This window comes from Cinclus cinclus, chromosome 3 (assembly GCF_963662255.1).
Source record: "Cinclus cinclus chromosome 3, bCinCin1.1, whole genome shotgun sequence".
NCBI lineage: Eukaryota > Metazoa > Chordata > Aves > Passeriformes > Cinclidae > Cinclus > Cinclus cinclus.
The window spans coordinates 53,601,708-53,623,456 of record NC_085048.1 but is presented as its reverse complement, the minus strand read 5'-3'; the positions used below and the strand labels follow the sequence as shown (position 1 = coordinate 53,623,456).

At 39.4% G+C, this 21,749-nt stretch overlaps 1 protein-coding gene across 4 annotated transcripts in view; it reads left to right on the top strand.

Moving 5' to 3' along the window:
* Positions 1-19,494, top strand: part of SAMD3 (sterile alpha motif domain containing 3) — a 34,886-nt gene extending 15,392 nt beyond the window's left edge. For 2 of the 4 annotated variants that reach the window (XM_062488806.1, XM_062488808.1), the window contains 5 exons: positions 3,993-4,160; positions 16,406-16,609; positions 16,979-17,150; positions 18,828-18,910; positions 19,173-19,494. In XM_062488806.1, coding sequence (XP_062344790.1) covers positions 3,993-4,160; positions 16,406-16,609; positions 16,979-17,150; positions 18,828-18,910; positions 19,173-19,490 — 945 coding nt within the window. In that variant the 3' untranslated portion in view covers positions 19,491-19,494. Of the gene's footprint in view, positions 1-3,992; positions 4,161-15,576; positions 15,655-16,405; positions 16,610-16,978; positions 17,151-18,827; positions 18,911-19,172 lie in introns of all 4 variants that reach the window. The other 2 variants (XM_062488807.1, XM_062488809.1) reach the window with 2 other exon arrangements.
* The last annotated feature ends 2,255 nt before the right edge of the window (positions 19,495-21,749 follow it).

Here is a 21,749-nt window from a genome sequence, read left to right as displayed (position 1 = left end):
TTTCATTTCTTTTCATTTCAAAAGCCAAAAGGGCTGAGTGCAGTTTGGAGTACCAAGTTTTGAGTTCCCTCTGGTGTGCTGGAGCTCACTTCTGCTCCAGAATTTTCATGACAGGAAAAAAATTACTTGCAAACTTGGAACATTCCATTTTCTTTTTTTTTTTTTTTTGGTCTGTTTCTGAAATACTGGACTTTTGTTTCCCCAAATAGTTATTGACACCTCCAAATAATTTTAAACAAAAATTAAAACAATGTGTGTGTTACGTGGAACTATAATTAACACTTTCAATCTCACGCTGTTGCAATGAGAGGTTATTAAAAGTTTGAGGTTTCAAGATTTATTAATAGATTATTCACAATTCTGTTTTCTTGATTAAAAATGCTCCCATTTAATTTTGCAGTATGGAAAAAAATTTGCTTCTGTGCCATCAGTTCCTTTTCAAAGGATATCCAATTCAATATAGTTAGGACAACAATTATGACCCTAAATAAATTCATTTACAAATAAAGTCATGAATAAGCCAGTTAAGTACATGAATTTTAAAAGAATGTTATTTATGAGGTCAGTCTAGAAGCAGAGATTAAGAATTATCTAAAATTCTAAGTAATGATTTAAAAAAACTTTCTACTAAGAGTAAAACTCATTTAAGGAGTATGTGGAGTACCTGGAATGAAATTAATTCCAAGATTAGCTTTTGGTGACAGTGCTTTAAAGTGACTATGTAAGGAAATTTTCCCATTATATTTCCTTCTACTTACAGAACGATGCTCTCCTAAACTAACATATGATATTTAAAAAGAAATTAAATTCTTCATTTATTCATGGAATACTTTATTAGGTTTGTGATGTATATTGCAACCAGTACAACATTTGTAAGTTACAGACAAACGGCTTATATAGAAAAAGCAGAGGTCATAAACGCAGCAGTCAAAAGCAAATTGTCATGACACTGTTTCTTGAGACTTGCAAGACATTCTCTCTGTCTGTGTTTGTCCATTTTACGAGGCTTAAACCCAACAATTTGGAAAGGATCATTTCCCTTATTCCATTTCATTTCAGCCAACCTTTTGAAAATCATGTGGTTCCAAGAAAAGGTGACATGAGGAAGGGAGAGAGAGGGCTGTCTCCTCCATGCCACTTGCCAGTGGGCTTTGCATGAGCAACTCCCTTGAGCTCGTGGCTGCCAAGTGGTTCCATGGTGCCTGTGAAACCCAGGATGCTGCTGTTGACATGCCTGATTTATGTAACTGCTGCACACAAAGTGATTGTTTGCTAGTAAATTACTGCTTTTAATCTGTGTGTAATCCTTTCTCTCCTCTATGTCAGATAGACACAGGCTAATCCTTCTACTCCTTTACAAGGAAAGTAAACCTTCCTGGGGTGGTGTCTGGGGGAAGCTGGGGAGAACAGGAAAATTACAAGGAAATAAAGGTGTTGGTTCAAAAATGATAACAAAAGCATCCTTTTTAGGGGATGCATTACACACAAGGGAAACCGCATAAATTTATCCGCTTGCAGTCACATTTTGGAAATAGGTATGTGAGAGGGGACTTGCCCAAGTTTATGACAATCCTATTACAGAAATAGATTTAATTAAAATTCTTTATTTATTGAGGAGACTGGAGGATGAAACAGCTGAAAGTTTTTAACTATGTGGGTATTTAAAGCCTTGTATAGGTGTCAGCACATTCTTTCATGTGAAATAATAAGCAAAAATATCTTCTAGCCAGATAAAGATTTTCAAAAGAAACTATGTAAAGCTCAACTACAGGGATGCTTAAATTGTCATCTGCTAATATATTCTTGGATGATCATGTTTTAAAATATTATAACATCTGTTAAATGCTTCAGAGAAGCATTAAACTAAGGTTTTTGTTTGCTCTTCTTAGCAGCCTTAAATTAGCAAGCTGTGCATAAATTTTGCTAGACATATAATGATGGGGTTTAGCATCAAAATGCTTAAGGCCAGAACTGTAAATATATTTAGGGACTTCAGTGGTTCAGGTGAAAAACAAGTAGGATTTTCAAGGCGTTTAGTCACCTTACTACTTCTGAAAATGGTGCTGAGGTGTAATAATCATCTTGAGGCTGACTATGCCTCGTGAGAAGGCTGGGTGAGCAGTTGTACTCTATTTCTAGTTGTTATCTTTAGGTTGGTGGTGATGTGACTTCTGTTCTGGCAGCACCCCTAAGCCTGAAGATTGCATACTAGAAATGCAGATGAGTTTATTTTCTTTCCAGTTCTTGGTTGTTGAACTATGATTGGCTGTGAAAAGATACTTTGGTAAGGGCACATACGTGAGTGGCAGTGTCCCCCTAGGAAGGGCACTCCTGCCCTGGTAGGCTGCTCAAGAAGAGCTGAAGTAGAGACCACAGGGATTGTAGTCTCACAGCTCTTCCTCTGTAATTTTTCACCATTAATAGAGGTCTTGCTTTTAGGCTTGAGGGCCTGTAGGTCAGCTAGAACCTACGGAGGTGAGACCAACAAGCTTAGCAGGAAAAAATGTAAGGTCACACTGTCTTCAGTGCCATCTCTTAAGAAACCCTCTCACCTGTATCCCATGAGTGAGAAAGGCAGGCATGTCAGACTCACTGCAAAGAGAGATACTGTGTCACTTAGTCCGCTACTGAATTCTGGTTTACACCAAAAGTTAACCTTTCAAATCATGTGACCTTGACCAATAAATGACACTCTTTTGGTAAGAAATCTAGGGTAATCATTCTTCTGTTTATATTGCGTTTTAGCATGTCAGTGGGTACAGGCCTGAGTATAGTATTAAGTGAGCAAAATATTGGAGTCAGTTTTAGAAAATGAAATAACAGGTATTTATTAACAGATATTTGAATCTCCCCACATCCTTTTATTTACAGTCACTTTTCTGAGTGATTGTTTTCTTTCTGACTCTTGAATACTCCTCAATAACTGGATTATGCAAGTGATTTTGAGGAATGACAAAACTGTTCAAAACTGCAGGTTGTGCCTGCAGATGTGTTGAGCAGCCTTTGCTAAGAAATTGCTTCCCAGGGTGTCAATGGCAGGGCTAGTTCCTGCCAAGGGACATGCAGCTTTGGGCCACATGCAAATGGCCCTTGGTCCTTAAGGATGTATGGGGAAGTTGCCGTCCATACAACTTTCAGCAGTGGCTTTTCAATAACTGAATAAATAAATACTTAAGGATGACAGAAACACTGAAACCATGTAAGCTCTGTCTTTGACTGCCAAGGAGTGATGAATGGCTGCATTAAACAGGATCTGCGTCTGCTTAGAGTGCTGAAATGCCTTTGAGTAGCACTTTACGTGCTTTGAGGTGTCTTACAAATGCTAGGATCTACTTAAATGATTCTCTTAATTCAGCAGTTTTGAGTTCAGTTTAAAAATATATTTGATCCAGTATAGCTGTAGGCTCCCAGCAAAAGGTAGTGCCACACTTTTTAGTGCCATAGTGGAAATGTCTTTCCACTCCCTTCCTTGTGAGACACAATAATCATACAACTGTGCAACCAGTCAGATACTGCCAGAGGCAATGGAAAAACAATACAGTAAACTAATAAAATAACCCAAAAACCAAATTACCAAAAACACCCCCAAAACCCCACAGTACAGTTTCTGTGGCATCTGTGAGCTGATCTACTTCTCTATGTGATTTTAGAACCCGATGTAATGAATGGAGCATAAAGAAGGAGCTGAGGAAGGCCAACACTGCAGTTTCAGTGGTAGCCTAGAACAGACCCAACACTTAGATTCTACTAATGTTATCCTCAGCCAGCCCCAGCAGTGCCATTAGCCCAGCTGTTGGTTGCCATAGAGCCATTCAGCACAGCTGCTTTTGTTTCCTTCCATCCTGAAGCCAACAGTGGTGCTTCCTATGAGCCTTTTTCTGCATAATGGCAAACACTTTTTGTAGAGTCAGGTAAAACAAAGTGCCCTGCTTTAGGCTGGGGCAAATTCTTGACAGATACTTGTAATGACAGCTATTTTTCCTGCCATGTAGCTGCTGTGGAAACGGGCCCTTAAAGATCGTTTCAAGTACATACGAAGACCCATTGAAGATGATGAGCAAGTCCTGAAGAATAAATGCAAGTTTGGCCACAGGAGAGGACAGAGCAGAAAATCTTCATTTGCTGAAAATAAACTTGATGCTGTCCAGGGGCAGGTAAAGGTAAGATTTTTGATGCTTAAACGAGTTCAGTCTTTCAGCTCCTCTGTTGACAATAAGGCCACCAGCCAGTAAAGGGGAGAACTGTTCTTATCCCATTTAGATTAATTTTGTATAGAGCTTGTCATGTTGCCAGACCCTTGACTTTTTTCCATTTCTGGAAAACTAGGTATCAACAACAGAGCCAAACCTGATACTGGATGCCTTGCACATTTGTTGACATTTAGAGTTGTAAATTGGACAGAAAATACTATCTTTTTTTAAAAAAATGCAGTATTTCTATTCTACTTTTGATTATATACCTCCCAATTAGAATGAAAAACAAGAGAGAATTATGTCTACTAGCTGAAGGTTCTGTAAAAATAAGAATGCAGAGAGATATTTGAGCTGGTATCAAAAGTCCTACTGTCACATTGCACTTCATTATATAAAATCTGTTTGTGTTGATGTACATAGGGATGTTTACAAATCTATTCATGCAGTTGCTGTGTATTCCTCTAGTTGGAGTATTCAGAGAGTTATCACTGTCCAGTAAGTATCCAAAGCATATAAATTAATTTATACACTTTCATAAATACATTAAGGTTCCAGCTATGCTTTGCCAGTGCTGCACATACCTCTTCATTCTTCAATTAAAACACAGTAAAATTTAAACAATTGTACAAACGTGATAAATAAGATATGTAAGTAGATATTTAGCCTAAGTTTATCCACGTCCATCCTGCTGTTCACCAGACCCTGTATTTAGGGGAGCAAGAGTGGTTTATTGGATGCATTTCTGTATATATTGCCCTTGTGATTGAAGGTAGCTTTACTTTCCTATGCAAAATGCAAATACATGTTTGGGTTGGTTTTTGGAAATTTCAGTAATTTCTGTTTATTACCTTTGGGTTAACATGTTGAGGAATAAACACTTCCCTTCTTGCCTGCTTTAGTTGAAGGGTTTGCAGCATGTGTGAAATGAGAAGCCTGTGACTTTGGTGCAAAACAACAAACAGTCTTGCACCCAGTAAAGAAGAAATTATAAGCTGCTGGTTTTGTGCGCACATTAAGAGTTAGCCATCCTTTATCTGCTAAAGCTTGTAAAGGGCACATGTGGATCTTTTCTATCTTATGAGCTTATTGAGAAGGGATTGAAGTGATCCTGTAGGGACTGCATGCTAAATTTCATTTATCTGTAGAGAGGGTGTAACTGCACTGTGCTGTGTTTCTGCAGACCAGGAATCACCACTCTCTTTAACTGCATTTCCCAAGGCTGTCCCTGGTCACCCTTGTTTGCTTTAGAAATTAAAGGCAAATATTAAATCTCTTCTAAATGCCTAGGCCTTTTCTGCTAGCCTGAGTGTTGTAAGCAAATTAAGGGTTAAACTTAAAGGTAGTGAGAGGATGCTGAGTATCCCTAAAAAACCTTTTCTTTTTTCTCTCAGTTTCCCTGTATCCTGAACATGTATATATATAAAATACAAATAAAAATGCAAGAATCAACACTTGTGAGGCCTATTAAGGATAAAGAATGTATTCCATAATTCTGAGGGAATCATAACTTCCTTAGTTTTAAACGTGTTTCTACCTTGAAAGCAGTGATGTCTGACTGAGAACCTAAATTATGTCCCTACATATGTGCAAAACAGAACAAAATGTTTAATATTATTTTTAACAACAGCAGTGGGGGTTTTTACTCTGTATATTTAGGAACACACATAAAGGCACTTTCCTGCCAATCCTTGGCACTAATTACTCTATGAAAAATATAAACTGCTTAAGTGTCTTAGTCTCAAAAAACAAATATTTGATCTATAAGCCAATACCACAGGCAATCCCAAATTATATTCAAATTACCATTAGCCAGATGCCCTTGACTTCATCCCTTTTCCAAGACTGGAAGAACTAATCAGCCTTGTGTGAACTAGAAGCCAACACATCAAAATTAATTAAGGTAAAATGGGGGGAAATTAATTCCAGGCTAAGGAGACCTTTGGGGAATACTTAGTGAAGGATTCCTAGTCCCTTTGGGTCACCACACTCTCTTTTAGATAGGCAGAGTAGGACATTTAGAGCATTACAGGTCAAAGCCGACTGGCAGAGCTATACAGATGAGAGAGCACATCTGTTCCCAACAGATGACCTACTTACCAGTCACACAGCTGACTTCTGTATTGAGCTTTAGTTTCTGAGCAGTCATAAGCTGTCACTCTGTCACGTGTGCTTTGTGTCAGTATAGTCTTGGATTGTTAATGGTGTGAAACCAACAAAAACATTATTTACTGATAGGAAATGTCTCACTGTTATACCTGGTATTTATTTTTATATGAGAAGAGTAATGAAGTTATTACTACTAGTAAAACCCTTAAACAATCATTTTACTTTTTCATGTATAAATCCAGCTCCTTGTCAGGACAAGCTTCCTGTAATGTTTTAAGCCAGATGATGTCTGCCTGTTTGTCTGCCCAAGCCCCATTACCTTCCAAGCAGACATTTTTCCTTCAAAAGCAGCTTGAGCATACTTGGCCTCCCATGCAGGGCATTGCTTCCAGGTGCAGCATCTGTCTTTCTACTCCAGCTTCTTTAAAACATCTGCTGATGTGTTCCTCATTGCAGAGCATTATATTTATACAAGATTGAAGAGTGCCTACTGATATTTTAGTGACTAGCATCACGTGAAAGGTCTTGGGCAAGTGCAGGGCAGTAGGATGATGGTAAGTAAGCACATAAACCCATGCTAGAGATGTCTATCACTAAAGAAGATTTTTATTTAAATTATGCTCCCTACAAATATCCATCAGGTTGCACCACCAGGGAAAGAAGCTTGGACTGTGCCTGGTAGACATTTGAGCCTCTGAGTCTGAGGGATATTCAGAATTTTATCAGGAAAGCCTCCATAAACAACAAATTTTATAGCTATGTTGTGAGAATCCTCCTCAGTCATTTTCCACAGTCAGGCAAATATCTCGGAGCTGCAGTAGTCCAGGGGAGAGTGCTTTCTAATGATAATGATAATAATTCATCTTCTGCAAATGAAAGGTACTTTCCATGAGAAGGGTGATCTCACTGTGGAAGTACATAAGAAAAGCAAGCCAGTCTCCCCTCAGCAGCAAGGATGGGATTACTGCTAAACCAGCCATTCAGGGGCTTATGCTAACTGATCTGCTTATTCTTTTTTTGGCATCAAGCCCCCTTCCTCTGCCTTAAGGTCTTGTTTGATTTGTGGTCCTTCAGGCTATCAGAGAAACCACCTCCTGCCAGTTGAAATAGGAAGAGCCCTAGACTTAGGGGAGCCAAAAGAAACAGAAAGATGGGACCTTCCTGGTCCTTGGCCAAAGGATTGTCAGAAGGCAAAAGGTGATGGAGAAGGAAATGGGGTTTGAGCTGATGATTGGCTTGCACACCTTGAGAGCTTATGGCTCAAACATTATCTTAGTCTTCCCAGGGGTAGTGACCAAAGAGCAAATTGTCCCTTTCAGAACTTAAAAGTTTGGAAATCTTGCCAGTCTCAAGTGCTGCTGTTCATGGAATGTGTGACTTCACAATCAATTCAGTTACCTGAATACAGAGAAGAAAAATATTATCCTGCCAGGCTCCACCTGCCTATTCAGAAAGGCATGTGTTTCCCATAGGTCCTGTATCATATTCTGCACCTTTCAGAGGTTTCTGTGATACCCTTATATCTCAAATGCCATTAAATAAACATATCTATTCAGATGGATTAAGCTTCTTCAATCCATCCCAGACATTAAATAAGAAAATATCTTGGCAAAGGGACTGCCCAAGGGTATCTTAAGATACCTGAACTGTAAGGGAATGTAACAGGCTAGAAAACTGCTAGTAGTTCTTGATCTTAAAAATGGAGAGAGAGTACAGTCTCTCTTCTAAGGCTTCTGATTTCTTACATCTTATGACAGCCTGTTTGTGAGGTCATCAGGGTTTCTCTGAAGCTGTCACACAAATAAGTTTGGAGTTAGGTGTGAAAAGGAAAAATAGGCTCTGACAAGATGTCAGCTAAGATAGTGGTAGATGTTTGCAGATAAATGGGGGCATTTGCCACACCCAGCAGAGCTGGGAATGACAAAATGAAAACAATTTTAAAGGGGACACCAGGACACCATCTTCTTTCTGTGTCAATAAGATAGAACAACAAGAAATGCTTTGATGAGTACTTTTACTGGGAGAAGTGGAAGGATAAACTTTAACTCACAAAGCTGGACATGTATTGATATTATTGTGCAGGGAAGATAAGCAGGAATTTTGAAATTGGTGAATGTGCAAATTCTGTGCTAAGAGGACTAAATGAAAAGCAGAGAAGACCTCTGGCCCAGGAATAACACCATTTACCCTACTTGTTTTATCTGGAAATCGTCTTTTCTGATGAAAGGAGGAATTAGGACTGAGGGAAGTCTGTGCTGTGAGATGGAGTCTCTTTTATGTCAGATTAGGTAAATTAGGCAAGGCAGAAGTTTCCTAGAGACATACCTTTCTTTGAGGTGATAACTAACATCATGTTTGTCGATGATCTTATGCCACTGCAGGAGTCAGAAACTTGAAACAATATTTCAAGGACTCTATAAAGAATAGGATTTGGAAAATTATGACTGGTGAAAAAGGGAGAAATGAGAAACATAAGGCAACAGCAAGGGAAAAAGAGAGCTGAATGTCTGTAAAATTCTCAGAGGATGAACAGCTTGTATACAAGATGCAGAAATTCTCTTGGCTCAATCTTACGGCACTATTGGCAGGTACAGCATTAGGTACCATCTCTGCTAAGAATGCCATGCACAAATGAAAGGGGGTGATAGCACCTTTCCCTCCACAATTAATGGTCTCCAAATTAAGTGTTTGAATGTTTGCACAGCTGGAATGCAAGCATGCATATATAAATGATCATTCAATGGCTGTACCTAACTACGGTAATGTGATTTTTCCACTAAAACTTTGATGTGCATACATCAAACTTTGAGTGTGTAGGGTTGCTTAGTTAATATTTTTAAATGCTTTTAAGTCAAAGCAAAAGCTTTAAACACAAATTCCCAACATATATCTTGCACTTTGCCTTCTTATTTTTGTCAGCCAGTGTCTTCAATGTTCTGTGAGTTAAATTATCAAGCACAAGTTTTCCCTTGGTAGGAGGAAGCAGATTTCTCTCATTTTGCTTATACAGCTTACAAAATCAGAAAGCTGTTGTTGTGGTCAGAAATAGACTGACTTACATGACTTTGAAAGTTTTTGGTTAGCACTGGCATGTAAATCTAGCTCTGAAGTTGCCTGCCTGGCTCAAAAGGGCAATTTTATGTAATTAAAGCAAAACCTACCTTAATTAAACATCTCATTGGAGCACAAGTCAATGTGGATCCTGCTGGTGCTTGCATGCTCATTTGGCTTGAAAGCAGCCTGTCCATGCTGTTTTGCTTGTCTTTGTGCTCAGTGTTTGGATGTGAGAGTTGGGGCACCATTTTGATTTCTCAATTCTCTCCCACCATCCAGGACAGGATGGGCCTTGAGCAGTGCCAAGTTTTCAGCCTTCTTGTTTAGATTCATACCTGTTCCAGATCAGAACCCAGTGTCTGGGTTTTTTTTGAGCAGAGTTTCACTTTCTAAATGTCATTGCCTGTTTTGATCACTCCTCCTGATATAAAACGGCCCAGTGTTCATCGTAGTAAATGTCATTCCTATGACCCTGATTGTCACCACAGAAAAAAGGGCTACTCTTACAACAGTGGTAGCAAAAACTGCTTTATCCATTGTGCTTTTATGATGCCTTGTGTCTGCATGTGTTCCAAAATAGTAAGACCCACTTTTCAGTATTCAAAAACCAAAACACAGAGATTATGCTCACTTAAGTAACTATGAAAGCTGTTTCTCACCCTGAAGAAGTTATAAAAGCCAATTAATGGAAAAGATTATTCCAAACAAGAATCCTAACTACTGTCAGGCTTTCTTGGGTAAGTACCTTGAGCATTGATGTTAACTAATGCAGGTAGACCCAACAAACAAGAAGTCTTAACAATAGAATGCTCTTAGTAATAATATGACTTGGAATATGCATTAACATCTAGCAAAGAAAATTTGAAATGTGTTTTTCCAAGTAAATATTATTAGCAGCTGCTGGGAGCTCACAATAGCAATAATAATGAAAGTCAGAGGCTGTACCAACACTACTACCCATCAGCATCCCAGTCTAAGTGCATGGTGTTAAAGGATTTCCCATTCAGTGCTGATGCCACTGAACCTGTCTGCACAGCACCACTGTTCCAGGAGATGGTTCTCATTACCATCACATGTTTTTTACATTGCTTTCCAGCAAGCAGATTGTCTCCTTCTGAAGGAGTTGCCACAAAGAAATATTACCAGAGCATCCCAAGTGAGGAACCTGGATCACTGGTTGGCAGTGAGCAGACTGACAGCATGCAGTAGTGTTCTCATATAGACATCTTCAACTTCACTGCTCCTATTTGAATTCACTCTCTCAAACTGAGGAGCCAGCAGGTCCTGCTGGCATTCTTCAGAAAAGAGATCTTTGTTCCTAGCAACAGTTAGGATGCATTTACCATTCAGGAATTGGTGTAAACCCATGTAAAGAGCAAGAGGTGTCTGCTATCCACACCAGAGGCACTTTCATCACTCTTTGATTAGGCAGTCATGTTACTTTGGTGTTGACATTCATGTCCTTTACGATTTATGAGGCTAGCTTTCAATAGAAACAGAAAGCTTAGACCTCGGAGATCACATCATACATAAGAATTGCTCCCTCCCTCTTCGAAAACTGATGTAGCAGTTTCTCTGACTTGGCTGTGACACTGTTTCATAAAAGTGCCCTGCTAGCTGTGGCTTTTTACAAGAAGGTGCTAATGCAATCTTGTATCTTGGGAAGAATCAAGATCCATCAAAAGGACATTTAGGAATTGAGCCTTTATTTAGAAATCCGCCTCCAACCAAATGACTATCCTCTTGCTTCAGGAGATGGGAGGAATTAGGAATTTGAAGTCTATCAGTTTTTTGTTTACATGTTTTCTTGCTTTAATATGACTAATTTAATACAATCTACTAGTATATGGTTCTACTTGGAACCAGTTCCAAGTAGAACTGTGAATATCAGGTAGGGAGTCACAGTCAAAAGGCATCTGGAATGTAAGCAAAGAGCCTTACAAACTGTGTGGCTCCCAGACTTGGTGTCTTCAGTCACAGATACCTGAGATGCCACAAAGTCAGGAGTTTTTGTGGGCATGGGCACTAAGGGATGGGCTCCCTACTGCTGTCGCCCTTTGAGTGTGAATCCAGCAGAATGAGTTGGAGCCATCCTGCAGGCCAGGGCTAGGGTACTCTGACAGACAGGTAATGGGTATCCTCTGCCTACCTCATTAATTTTCTTCCCACATCCTTTTGCCTTTTTCTCTGTTCTGCTGCACTTCTCATGAGCTTGTGATGATAGGGCAATTTCTTATTTAAAGACACTGAGATAAATTCTTTTATGTTCCAGAAATGTATATTTTTTTTAAAATAAAAATTTAATTGTTTAAAAAGGAAGGAAACCATTTGCATTAAAAACTAAGCATGTACATTGCTAAATAAGACAAAGTTCTGTATACAAAAATAATTAAATACCACCAAATAACATTCTTATTGGTGTGACTGAAATGGAGGTTACTGGTGCCACAACTGAAAATTTGGCCAGAGGAGTTGGGTGACCTCAAGAAGTAAGGATTCCTCATTTAATGAGGTTATTTTTTAGTTCTGACCAGCATACATGTGAACTGCTAGCTGTGGCTTCTTCAGACATTGTAACAAGAGATCCCTGATTTGGTCTAGATAGGACTGGTTTTGCACAGTATCAAAATAACTGAGCTTTAACCTTATTGTCAAATCTTACTGGAATGCTGTGTGCTGTAACTGGCTTTCTTGCTCTGATGGTTGAAGTGGAGAGGATGTAGAATCCTCCCTAAATAATCAAGTGGCAGTCTGATAAACCAGTTCAGCTTCCCAAACCCAGATTCCTCCTGCAATGTTAGCATTGTTTGCTATAAAATGTTTTAAATGACACTTGGAATCATTCTCCAATTAAACAGGTGTTCCACTGAGATAACTTATTTCCAGCAAAACAAAGCCGCCTCTCACCTTTCCATTTACCTTAAAACCCAACCTATTCACAATCAAAGAAGTTGGAAAGATTACAGATAGTGATTGCTTTAAGCAAGATGAGCACTGCAAGGAAACCAGTTCTAACACTGACTTCTGCCTGTATTGCTCCCAGGTAAATGATTTGCACTACAAAGTTTGTCCTTCCATTGCTAATTTTCCCCCCAGATAAATAGCTATGACAGCAATTCTTGCCTTTACTGCAGCCATACTTCCATTGGTAGCCTGCCATTGACAGTGATGAAAATGGTCAAATGGTCTCCTTTAGCTAATTAATCATGTCATTAGCTGAACTAGCTCAAAAGGACAGAGCTGACCACAGGGAAAGTCCATCAAATCAAGCAGTGTTTGCCTTGGTAAGGGGGCTGGGGAGAAGCTGGCATAATGGTCACAACTTCTTCTCAGTCTTTGTTTCTAAGCAACCCAGTCAGTCACTCTGTGGTTACAGCACACTAGCTTGAGTGGTTTTGCTTTCTTGTCTGTGCAAGTAAGACACTGAAGGTGACAGGCCCTCAGGGAATGAGACACCATGTTCCACATCAGCTGGCTGAAGAAGTTTCTGCTTTATGGGAAGGAGGCCTGAAAGCAGACCCACAGGAGAAACTAGCAGTGAAAGAGCTGCTTGGAGTCAGAGACTCCAAGCTAGTTCTTGCACAGCATAAAAAACCCTATAAATATAATTTGAAAATCCCCAACAACTGCCCAAGTTTGTGTGTGTGAGAAACGTGGTTATCGAGACTGACAAGAATGGCTCATCCCTTGGTTCTGTGCACTGGTCACAGTGAAGCAAGGGACTGCCTGTCCAATTTAGGGCAAGTTAGCTGGTTAAGGAATAGCTGAATGGCCCAGTTGGGAATATGTGAATATTAGGATGGTATTCATAGTAGCTACCAATATAAATTGCATACCAGAAACCAAAGGCTGATGCAGGAAGCTTGCAGGGATGACACACACCAGCAGCAAAACAAAACTGATGACTCTGAGTGATCTGATGGAGATTTACACTGAATTTTTTTTGTGGCTTTTTACCTTTTCTGCACTGGTTATAAAGACTTTCTCACCCAGGGTGAGAAGCAAGAAGCCTGATGCTGCTAAGGGACAGGAGGGCTCAAGGTGCACTCCCTAGGTACCGGATGGCTGGCAGAATATAAAGCCATACCAGAAACACTAGATAGATTTTGCAATGATTTCTCTGTGTGTGAGTTCGGATTATCACATTACTGGGACCATTCTTCATGGGCAGCATCAGGGCATCTGTCTCAAGACTGGCATGTCAGTACAGGGGCAGAATAAATTCACTAAAATGAGCAGTAACACATTTCCAGGATCAAGTACTTGATTAAGTACTTGCACAAGTACTTATGCAAAATTTTCAGTGGTGTCCAAGGATAAAACAGATAATTTTTAAAATTGTGATGTACAATTTTTCTCATAAAACATGATATTAAATAATTGGAGGTAGCTAATTTGATGCCAATTTCTAGAGTTTCAGGAGAGAGCTAGAGAACATATGGGCCAGGAAACCTTCTATCTTCACTGACCAAGTTGGCAAGAATGGTAATGCAGACCCAAGAGATGAACACATTAGGAAGGAATCAACAAAGTTTTGGTAAACAGACATAATTCTTCACAAATCCATTAGTTCTTTGAAGTATTCAATGACCCTGAGGACACAGGCAATCCATCTTATATAGTTTACTTTAAATTCAGAGGAGATTTTAGCACACGCCTTTCAAAGGCTCTTAGAGGATATAATCTGAGGAGATAAACAGGAAGGTCCTTGAATGGATAAGCAGCTAAAAGAGAACAAACAAGGCGATGGAGAGCGTTGGGGCTTACAGGGGAAAAGATTATGAATGCTTAGTTTAAGCAGTTCAATATATTTCTAAATGACATGGGAAAAACACACTAGTTGCCAGATCAAATTTTGTGTTTCGACCATGGATACTAAAGACCAAGACCAAAGAACTGCAGAAGGACCCCATTCCAGGGGGAAAAAAACCCAGCAGATAAAATTCAGTTCTGATAGATGGAAAATAACGCACAAGGAGAAAACCCAATCCTAACAATGTTTATAATGATGGGCTCTGAGCTTATTAGTACCATTCACAAATACTCTTCTTATATTAGGCCAAAGAATATGTGGCACTATGCTAAGCAGCAGTCAAAAAATTTATGTTGATTACACAGAATTATTTAGGAGAGGAACAAAAGGCAGTGCATTATTCCACTGTACACCCCTCTAGTGTCCCAGTATCTCAACAAATACTTTAAGTTATACTGCACCCATTTCATAAAGGCTACAGTGAAATTAGAAAACATGCAGACAGTAACAAGGATAACTGAAAGTATGGACAAGCTTTCACATGTAGAATGATTAAATAGCTTAGGATGGTCTTGGCCAGAAACGAGAAGACTGAGGACAGAATATGACATATCTATAGATCTATAGTGGCATGGATATGGTGAATAGGTTTTGAATCCAGTATGATAATTAGAAGGCAGAAGTAGCAGGAGAAAAACAAATAAATGCATTTCCTCTGACAGTGTATACTTAAACTGACACATTTAAGGCAGGATTTTGTGGAAAGTATGATTTTGTGAGAGTTGGAAAAGTGGGAGAAGTAACTGAAGGAGAAAAATAAATCTACTGAAGGCTATATAACTATAAATACTGAAGGCTATTAGATATAAAGTCTGGGAGTCCACAAACCCCAGTATAGTGAAGTCATGTAAGAACTCGTGGGAAGTTGCACCATACCACTCATCATTTATACTTTTTCCCAGCACGCCTCCCAGGTAGGTAGGGGAGGGTACAGTACTAAGTTGTCCCCCCACCTGTGCTCCTGCGCACTGAGGAAGAGGCCAGGAATGCTTACACAAGCTGGTCACAAACAAACATGACTGTGGTAACACAATGAAGACTGAAATCCTCTGTTAGAACAAGTGCAGACTGTGCTAATACAGAATCCTAGCAAAGGCCAGGGAGTCATGCTGGGGTCACGTTCGGTATCTGTCCTGCATGAAAATCTTACTTTCTTCTGTGATGCCAATGACTGTTGGGATCTACAGATACGTACTAGGAGAGTGACAGGTTTTTCACTGTGTACTTTGTGCAACCATTCTTGGAATATCACATTCATGATTTTAAAGAAGGATGTTAATTAAAATGGAAAGTTTAATCACATATGCAGAGCTAAGTGGTTTGGGATGTTGTGTGTTTCACAGCTCTGTGTCAGAAATGTTCTGGGGAACATTATGAAGTGACTCAACGGCCTCTGGCACTGACCCACAGGCCACCCATATGTGTAGTCACAGCTGCATCAGTGACAATACAGACAGGAAAAGCCAGCGACAGCGCAGCCTGAGGATGGTAACTGTACCAACTGTGCATCTCTATGTCCCACAGCTTGCTTCAGTGAGCAAATTCACTGTGTCCACTGATGGATAAGCTACACAAACTCAGTCTCCTCCCATTGGTGTACTGCTTTGGATAGCCACCCCTCCTCTTAATAATTTCTGGCTTTGGAATTACATCAGGGACAATAATGATAATTTTGAGGAAGGTTGTTAACTGTCCTCAAGTACAAAAATACTTTTTGAAAACACTAGCAGTCAAACTGCTCAAATAATGGTTTTCAATAAGAGATTTTGTAGTTCAGCTGGCCTCCTTGGGGGTTAATATTCCAGCTGCATAAATGTGGAAGTTAGTTGTCCTTCTTTTAGGACCTGAATGGGTAAGAGGAAAATACTATTTCTCTTGGTAATACACAGTTAATATTGCTACACACTGAATTGTCATTAGAACTGACTACTCATTTCCAATAAACCACGATGAGACAAAGCAGACAGAGGAACAGGAATTTAATGAATAGCCACAAATATGCAATTTGAGCTTGGGGGACTTGGCAGGCAGGTTTAGTTTTATATGAAAACAGACCTTAGTCTAACTTAGAATGTGAGGGTGAATTCAGAGAGCTGGAACTGAAACCACACTATCCTTTCTGTTGAGCTTGATTGTGCTTAAATCACAGGGTTCATATCAAATGACATGAGCTAAAAAAGCTAAAAGATCAGATTTAAAAGGCTGATTTGTTACAATTCTGTCTTTCATTTCTTCTTAGGAAGAACCTGCTCATCTTAAAGGCAGTGCAATGGATTTACATATTAAGTGGCTTAATCAAGAATACGTGAAAACTCAGAGGAACTGGGAAGAAGTGGATAACAGAATGAATGTGACAATAGAAATACGGAGAAAAATGATCAGCGATAAAGCACCTTTAAAAGATATTCTTAGACTATTTCCTTTCTTAAGATGCCCTTATCAGGTAACAGCTATTTTTAATGACATTGAATTTTGCGTTATAGATGTGATACATCTGTAGGCATTTCACAGGATATTTCCACTGAAGTATCCATCAGCAATCTTCTCTTTAACTCATATTTTTGCAGTTAATCCAGTTTTGAAAGATTCATCAGTTCAATTCTGAGTTAAAGGCGCACACATACCACCAGTGTGCTTGGCGTTACTTGATGTATTCCTTCCCTGCTTCCCTGCTGAAAAAAAAAATTAAATCATCCTCTCGAGTTTATAATCTTATTTAACTGAGCTAGTTCTATCCTGTCTTCAAAGTGCATGCATTGTTTACAGTTTTGGCTTTGAAGTTTGCAATACCAAATATTTGTTTTTCTTTCAGCTTTTTAGGGAGTTCCAGCTTCTCACACACATGGACGTTTATAAGAAAACCGTCGAGATATTGGAGATTTATTCAGAAAACATATTGTCCTTGTATGTGGTGAGGAATAATCCAATTAACATTATGCTGCAAGAAAATCTGAAGCAGCACACAGAGGAAGACATTCTGAAATGTCAGTACAAATCTCCTATGCTCTGAATATCAGAGTTTTGTTGTAGCTAATTGTTCTTACTTATGTAACTAAACTAGTTTCAATTGTGCTGCAAACGCATTTCAAAAATGTTATGGTTTCTTTGAAAATACATAGTGATGGTGAAGCATTGAGAATAAAAGCTACTAAATTAGTAGGAAAATTAAGTCAATCAAGTATTGAAACTTTTTTTTTTCACTGAATAAAAGACTGCAGGTTTGATAAAGAAAGTAATTACCTTAAAATAAGTATTGCTAGATGAGCAGAAGTATGTATTTCTAGATACATAAGAGCTTATTATTTTCTAAAAATACCTACTGAAAACTAATTTTCTGCTTTAGAAATAGGCCCATAAGGAAGGACACTATTTCCTTTAAAAAGCAAGTTTCTATGGTTATAATCTTTATCCCAGTAAAATTAAAGATGTAGCCCCCACTAACCATTCAGGCAGCTCATCTCTGCAGAGACACACTGCAGGAAAAAGGCCACAGACTGGTACCTCTGGTGAGGTCCATGTACCTTAGCCTGTTTGACTCCCTGGTTGTGGGGGAGCAAACACCTGCTGCCACTCAGCTTCTTTCAGCCTGAGAAATCTGGGCAGTGTGGTGTTACAGGGACAAAACTTTTCAAGCAGTCACTCTAAATTGCCATTCTTCCCCAGCTGTTGCTGCAGATGCCCAAGCTTAACATTTTGGGAAGTCCACCTTAGACTCACTCTCTGTGAAACAGGCATAAAAAAATATTGCCAGGATGTCAGTCCAAGGCCATACAATATGAACACCTATGTCCTGTAGCAGTTTCACTCCATTTATTTCCAGGTCATCTTTGAAAGAAACAAGCAGTGTAGGTTAAAATTCTGGTGGTTTCCTTCATTGAGATTAAAAACAAAAGTACTCATGATAGATTAAAATTCTTCAAGGAATAGTCCAATCCAGAAAGCCTTTATGGACTTTCTTTTCATATCTTTGGCCAAGGAAATCTATGGCTATAATAAGTAATTTCCCCTTTTCTTATAGAGGGTGTCCACAGAGATTTTGACTCATACCTCAGTAAAGTCCCAAGGCCTTTACTTTTCTGTTTTCCTCTCACAAACAACTTGACCTGGTACCTAGATATTAAATGTATGACAAGGTAAGTTCAGTGAAACACATGATACCAGAAGCCTGACCTGCAAAAAATAAGTTATAGTTAGTAACAGCTGAGCCAGAGACCTAGCGGGTCTAAGTGCCAAGAGGTTGTGTGGCACCAGCTGGTACCACAGCCTTCAAAGCAGAGTCCTGGTAACAGGACTCCCTGGACATCCAGTTTACTGGGGAGAGAGGAGTCTGGGGAAGGGCAGTGGGGGCAGGAACACTACTCAGCTCACAAACTCAACTAAAAGCAACCCAAAAGCACACCACCTTACTTATTGTGAGGAAAATGGAATCATTATACCAAGTAGCTGAGTCCCATGAATTATTTGGACACTAATGTCCTTTACCAACTGAGTTGCCTAAGTATTGACTGTGGTACAAACTACTCTTCAAAGTGAACTGAACAACAGCTCCACTACTAAGCTGTTAACTATTACACAGGCTTAAATCTGTTTTTCCAGGATGATACTGAAGTGCCAGAAAGTTTTCCTTTGTAATTTAGTAGAAATCCTTGCCTTTGACACAGATATGAAAATGACTGCTGCAAGTTTACTCCTGCCAGAGGTCTTTGGAGATGATTCCAGTCTGTTTGCTGCAGTGAATGAGGAGGTAGGAGACAGAGCGACAGCAGCCTTGGTCTTTCTTTTATCACCTACACACACCACCTGGCCTTTTGGTGGCTCAGCTTGGTTCTGGGAAGAGGTGGCATAAGCCTGCCTTTTGAGTAAAAATACTCACAGAAATGCTTCAAAGAAAACTTCAAATAACTTCAAAGCAATGTTATTGGGCTCTTACTTCATTCTCTTACCTGTTCATCATAGCAATTCTGTGGCATCATTTGAAATACCTTTTTTTTTTTTTTTAAATTTAGGTGAAGGCAGTAACGCCAGTGTTGGAAGTGAAAAATCCCTTCAATGTGAATTCATGCCAGTTTGCCCTGTACATAGAAAGGGAAGAGTTAGCCCAGCTTGATGACTGCACCATGGCTCTGGCGGCGCTGGTGGCTGCATTTCATGTGTTTGATATCCCATGCCCAAAGAGGATCCACAGGACACTGAACTTCCTGGAGTCTCTGGTATTTGAGGTGAGGAACCCAGCAACCCTGCCCACCCCAGTAAAGACAGGGCTGGATGCACCCAAGCATACAGTATCTGATGGTGCACCCAGCACTCATCTCAGGAGCATTTGATATTTTGTCAAAATAAATCTCTTTGTGCCATGCTTTCTGGTGGATGTGTATGTATATTTGAAAGTTATGTTTAGTAATGCCCTCCTTTTTTTATTGTACTGATTACTTTAAAAAATAAAGTTAAAACTCATGCAGTTTCATTCTTTTAAATATAGATTTTAGAGCAGTCTAGAGATAATAAAATATTCTAGATTACTTCATGTGTTATGTATTAATTTTCTATGTGGAGCATTTTAAAAATTACGATATTATGATGGCACGAACTGAAATTAATTGTGAGCCAATATGAGCACTTCACTGCTTTAGATAGTGATACCGTTCATGTTTTGAAATAGCACAAATTAAACCTTTACTTATTATCATTATTTATCATGATTGCTGAGAGCCTAGTACAATATTTTTTGTGGTTTAATTTTTTAATTTTAAAAATTTTTAAATTTAAATTTTTTAATTTGCAGGGTGATGACTTTTTACTGTTTTCTTCTTGCATGAAACATTTTGTTTTAACATTAATCCTGAATTTACTAAATAGGCATTCTAAAAGAAGCTCTCAAAGTAGCAAGAATGCCTTATCTGGGATGCTGCCATGTGCATCGGTAACCACAGCTTTGGTGCTGCAGAGGGAACACCTCATTTTTTTTCCAAAACCAGCTTTCTCCACACAGTGACTCTCTGTCTACCCACACAGAGTAGAAGCCCTCTCCTCTCTTCTTCCACAGCCTTCTCTTTTCCCCAAAACTCTAAACTCCTGTCTGAAAATCCTAGGGGATACTGTCTGGCAGTACACAGCTTTGGTGCCATGGTGATAGGAACAGCAGCCAGGACCCATTGCATTAATTAGAAATAAAAACTGGCTTTTTATTAAAACACTGCTTTCTATTAGACACCAATCTCCCATCAGTTCCAAAAACGATACTGTAGGCAAAGCAGCACTTGTGGTCATGATGATTCTTTAAACACCCAAACACACAGCCTGGAAGATCACAGAAGCTTTGTGAAAGCTTGGCTGTGCAGGGTGACTCCAAGGTGGTGATTAGAGTGGGAGATCCTTCAGGATGAGGGGAGATGGCTGCATTTAATGGCCAAACTGTCTTGCTATACGCTTAGGATTTTTCACATGGTTCCCATGGAATGCAGGGTACCTTTACCACCAATCCAACACAGAAACAAATGCCATCTGCCACTTCAGAGATGCAGTAGGTCTGATGAGTGGTTTTAGTTTCCAAGTGAATTTGTTGGCTGTGGTTTTTGTAACAGAGGTGGCTATGCTCAGCTACCTCATCACACGGGATACAAAAGTAAGGATTATATATCTCCTCATTATAGTATGTGATAGCTGCATGAATAAAAAATTTGTCTCAAATGAGGTTTATTCTACATCTTGTAAACAGTATTTATTCAAATCCACTTCTTAAACCATGGTACTTTTTAAGTAGTTGTATATAAAAATTCAGGGAGGTGTTAACATCCCCAAGTAAGCTCTGTTCAGTCACAAATCTCTTCCTTGGTTTTTCACTGCAGGCTGTAGACCTGGCACACAAGACAGACACAGAGGGTAAAGGAAAATAAACTACATGTAAGGAAAGAATGAAAGAATAGAAGAAGAATTTGTCTTTTTACTGATCTGCCTCTGCAATTTCAGCTGCTGGTGGTGACAAAGTCTGTTGGGGTTTTCATATTTGAGGTGCAAGTCCCAAGGGTAGCCTCCCCAACCAACCTTTAAGGGTTCCCTGATATCAGGGCAAAGGTGGCAAAATGAGGAACGGGTCCACAATACAACTCTGAAACTAAATACTTTAATATCTATAAAAGAAAATGCTGGATGAGACCCAAAACACATACATACACTCTAGGAGTCAAAGGTCAAAGACAAGGCTGAGGGAAAATCCAGGGTATATATAAGGGATGGTGAGACGTGGGTCCAGTGTCAGAATCCAATGAGTAACGGGAAAAGTGGTGCAAGGGAGGAGCAATGTAGGGCAGGAGAAAATAAGGTAGGATGGGTGGAACAATGCCATGAACATGAATCAATGGGGATACAAGGATACAAGAACTTTCTAGAACTGGGAGGAGAAAAGGGATGACATAACTGGGAATAGGGGCACCCAACAGGAAATAAGGGTTATCGAACATCATTGCAAACAGTTCAAAACTTTTAACAACTTTCTTTCTTAGGGACTATCATGAACTTAAAGAAATGCCCTCCAAGGCCTGGGGCTGAGCGGCAACTCCTCATCAAAAACACTGGTCCAGGGCTAT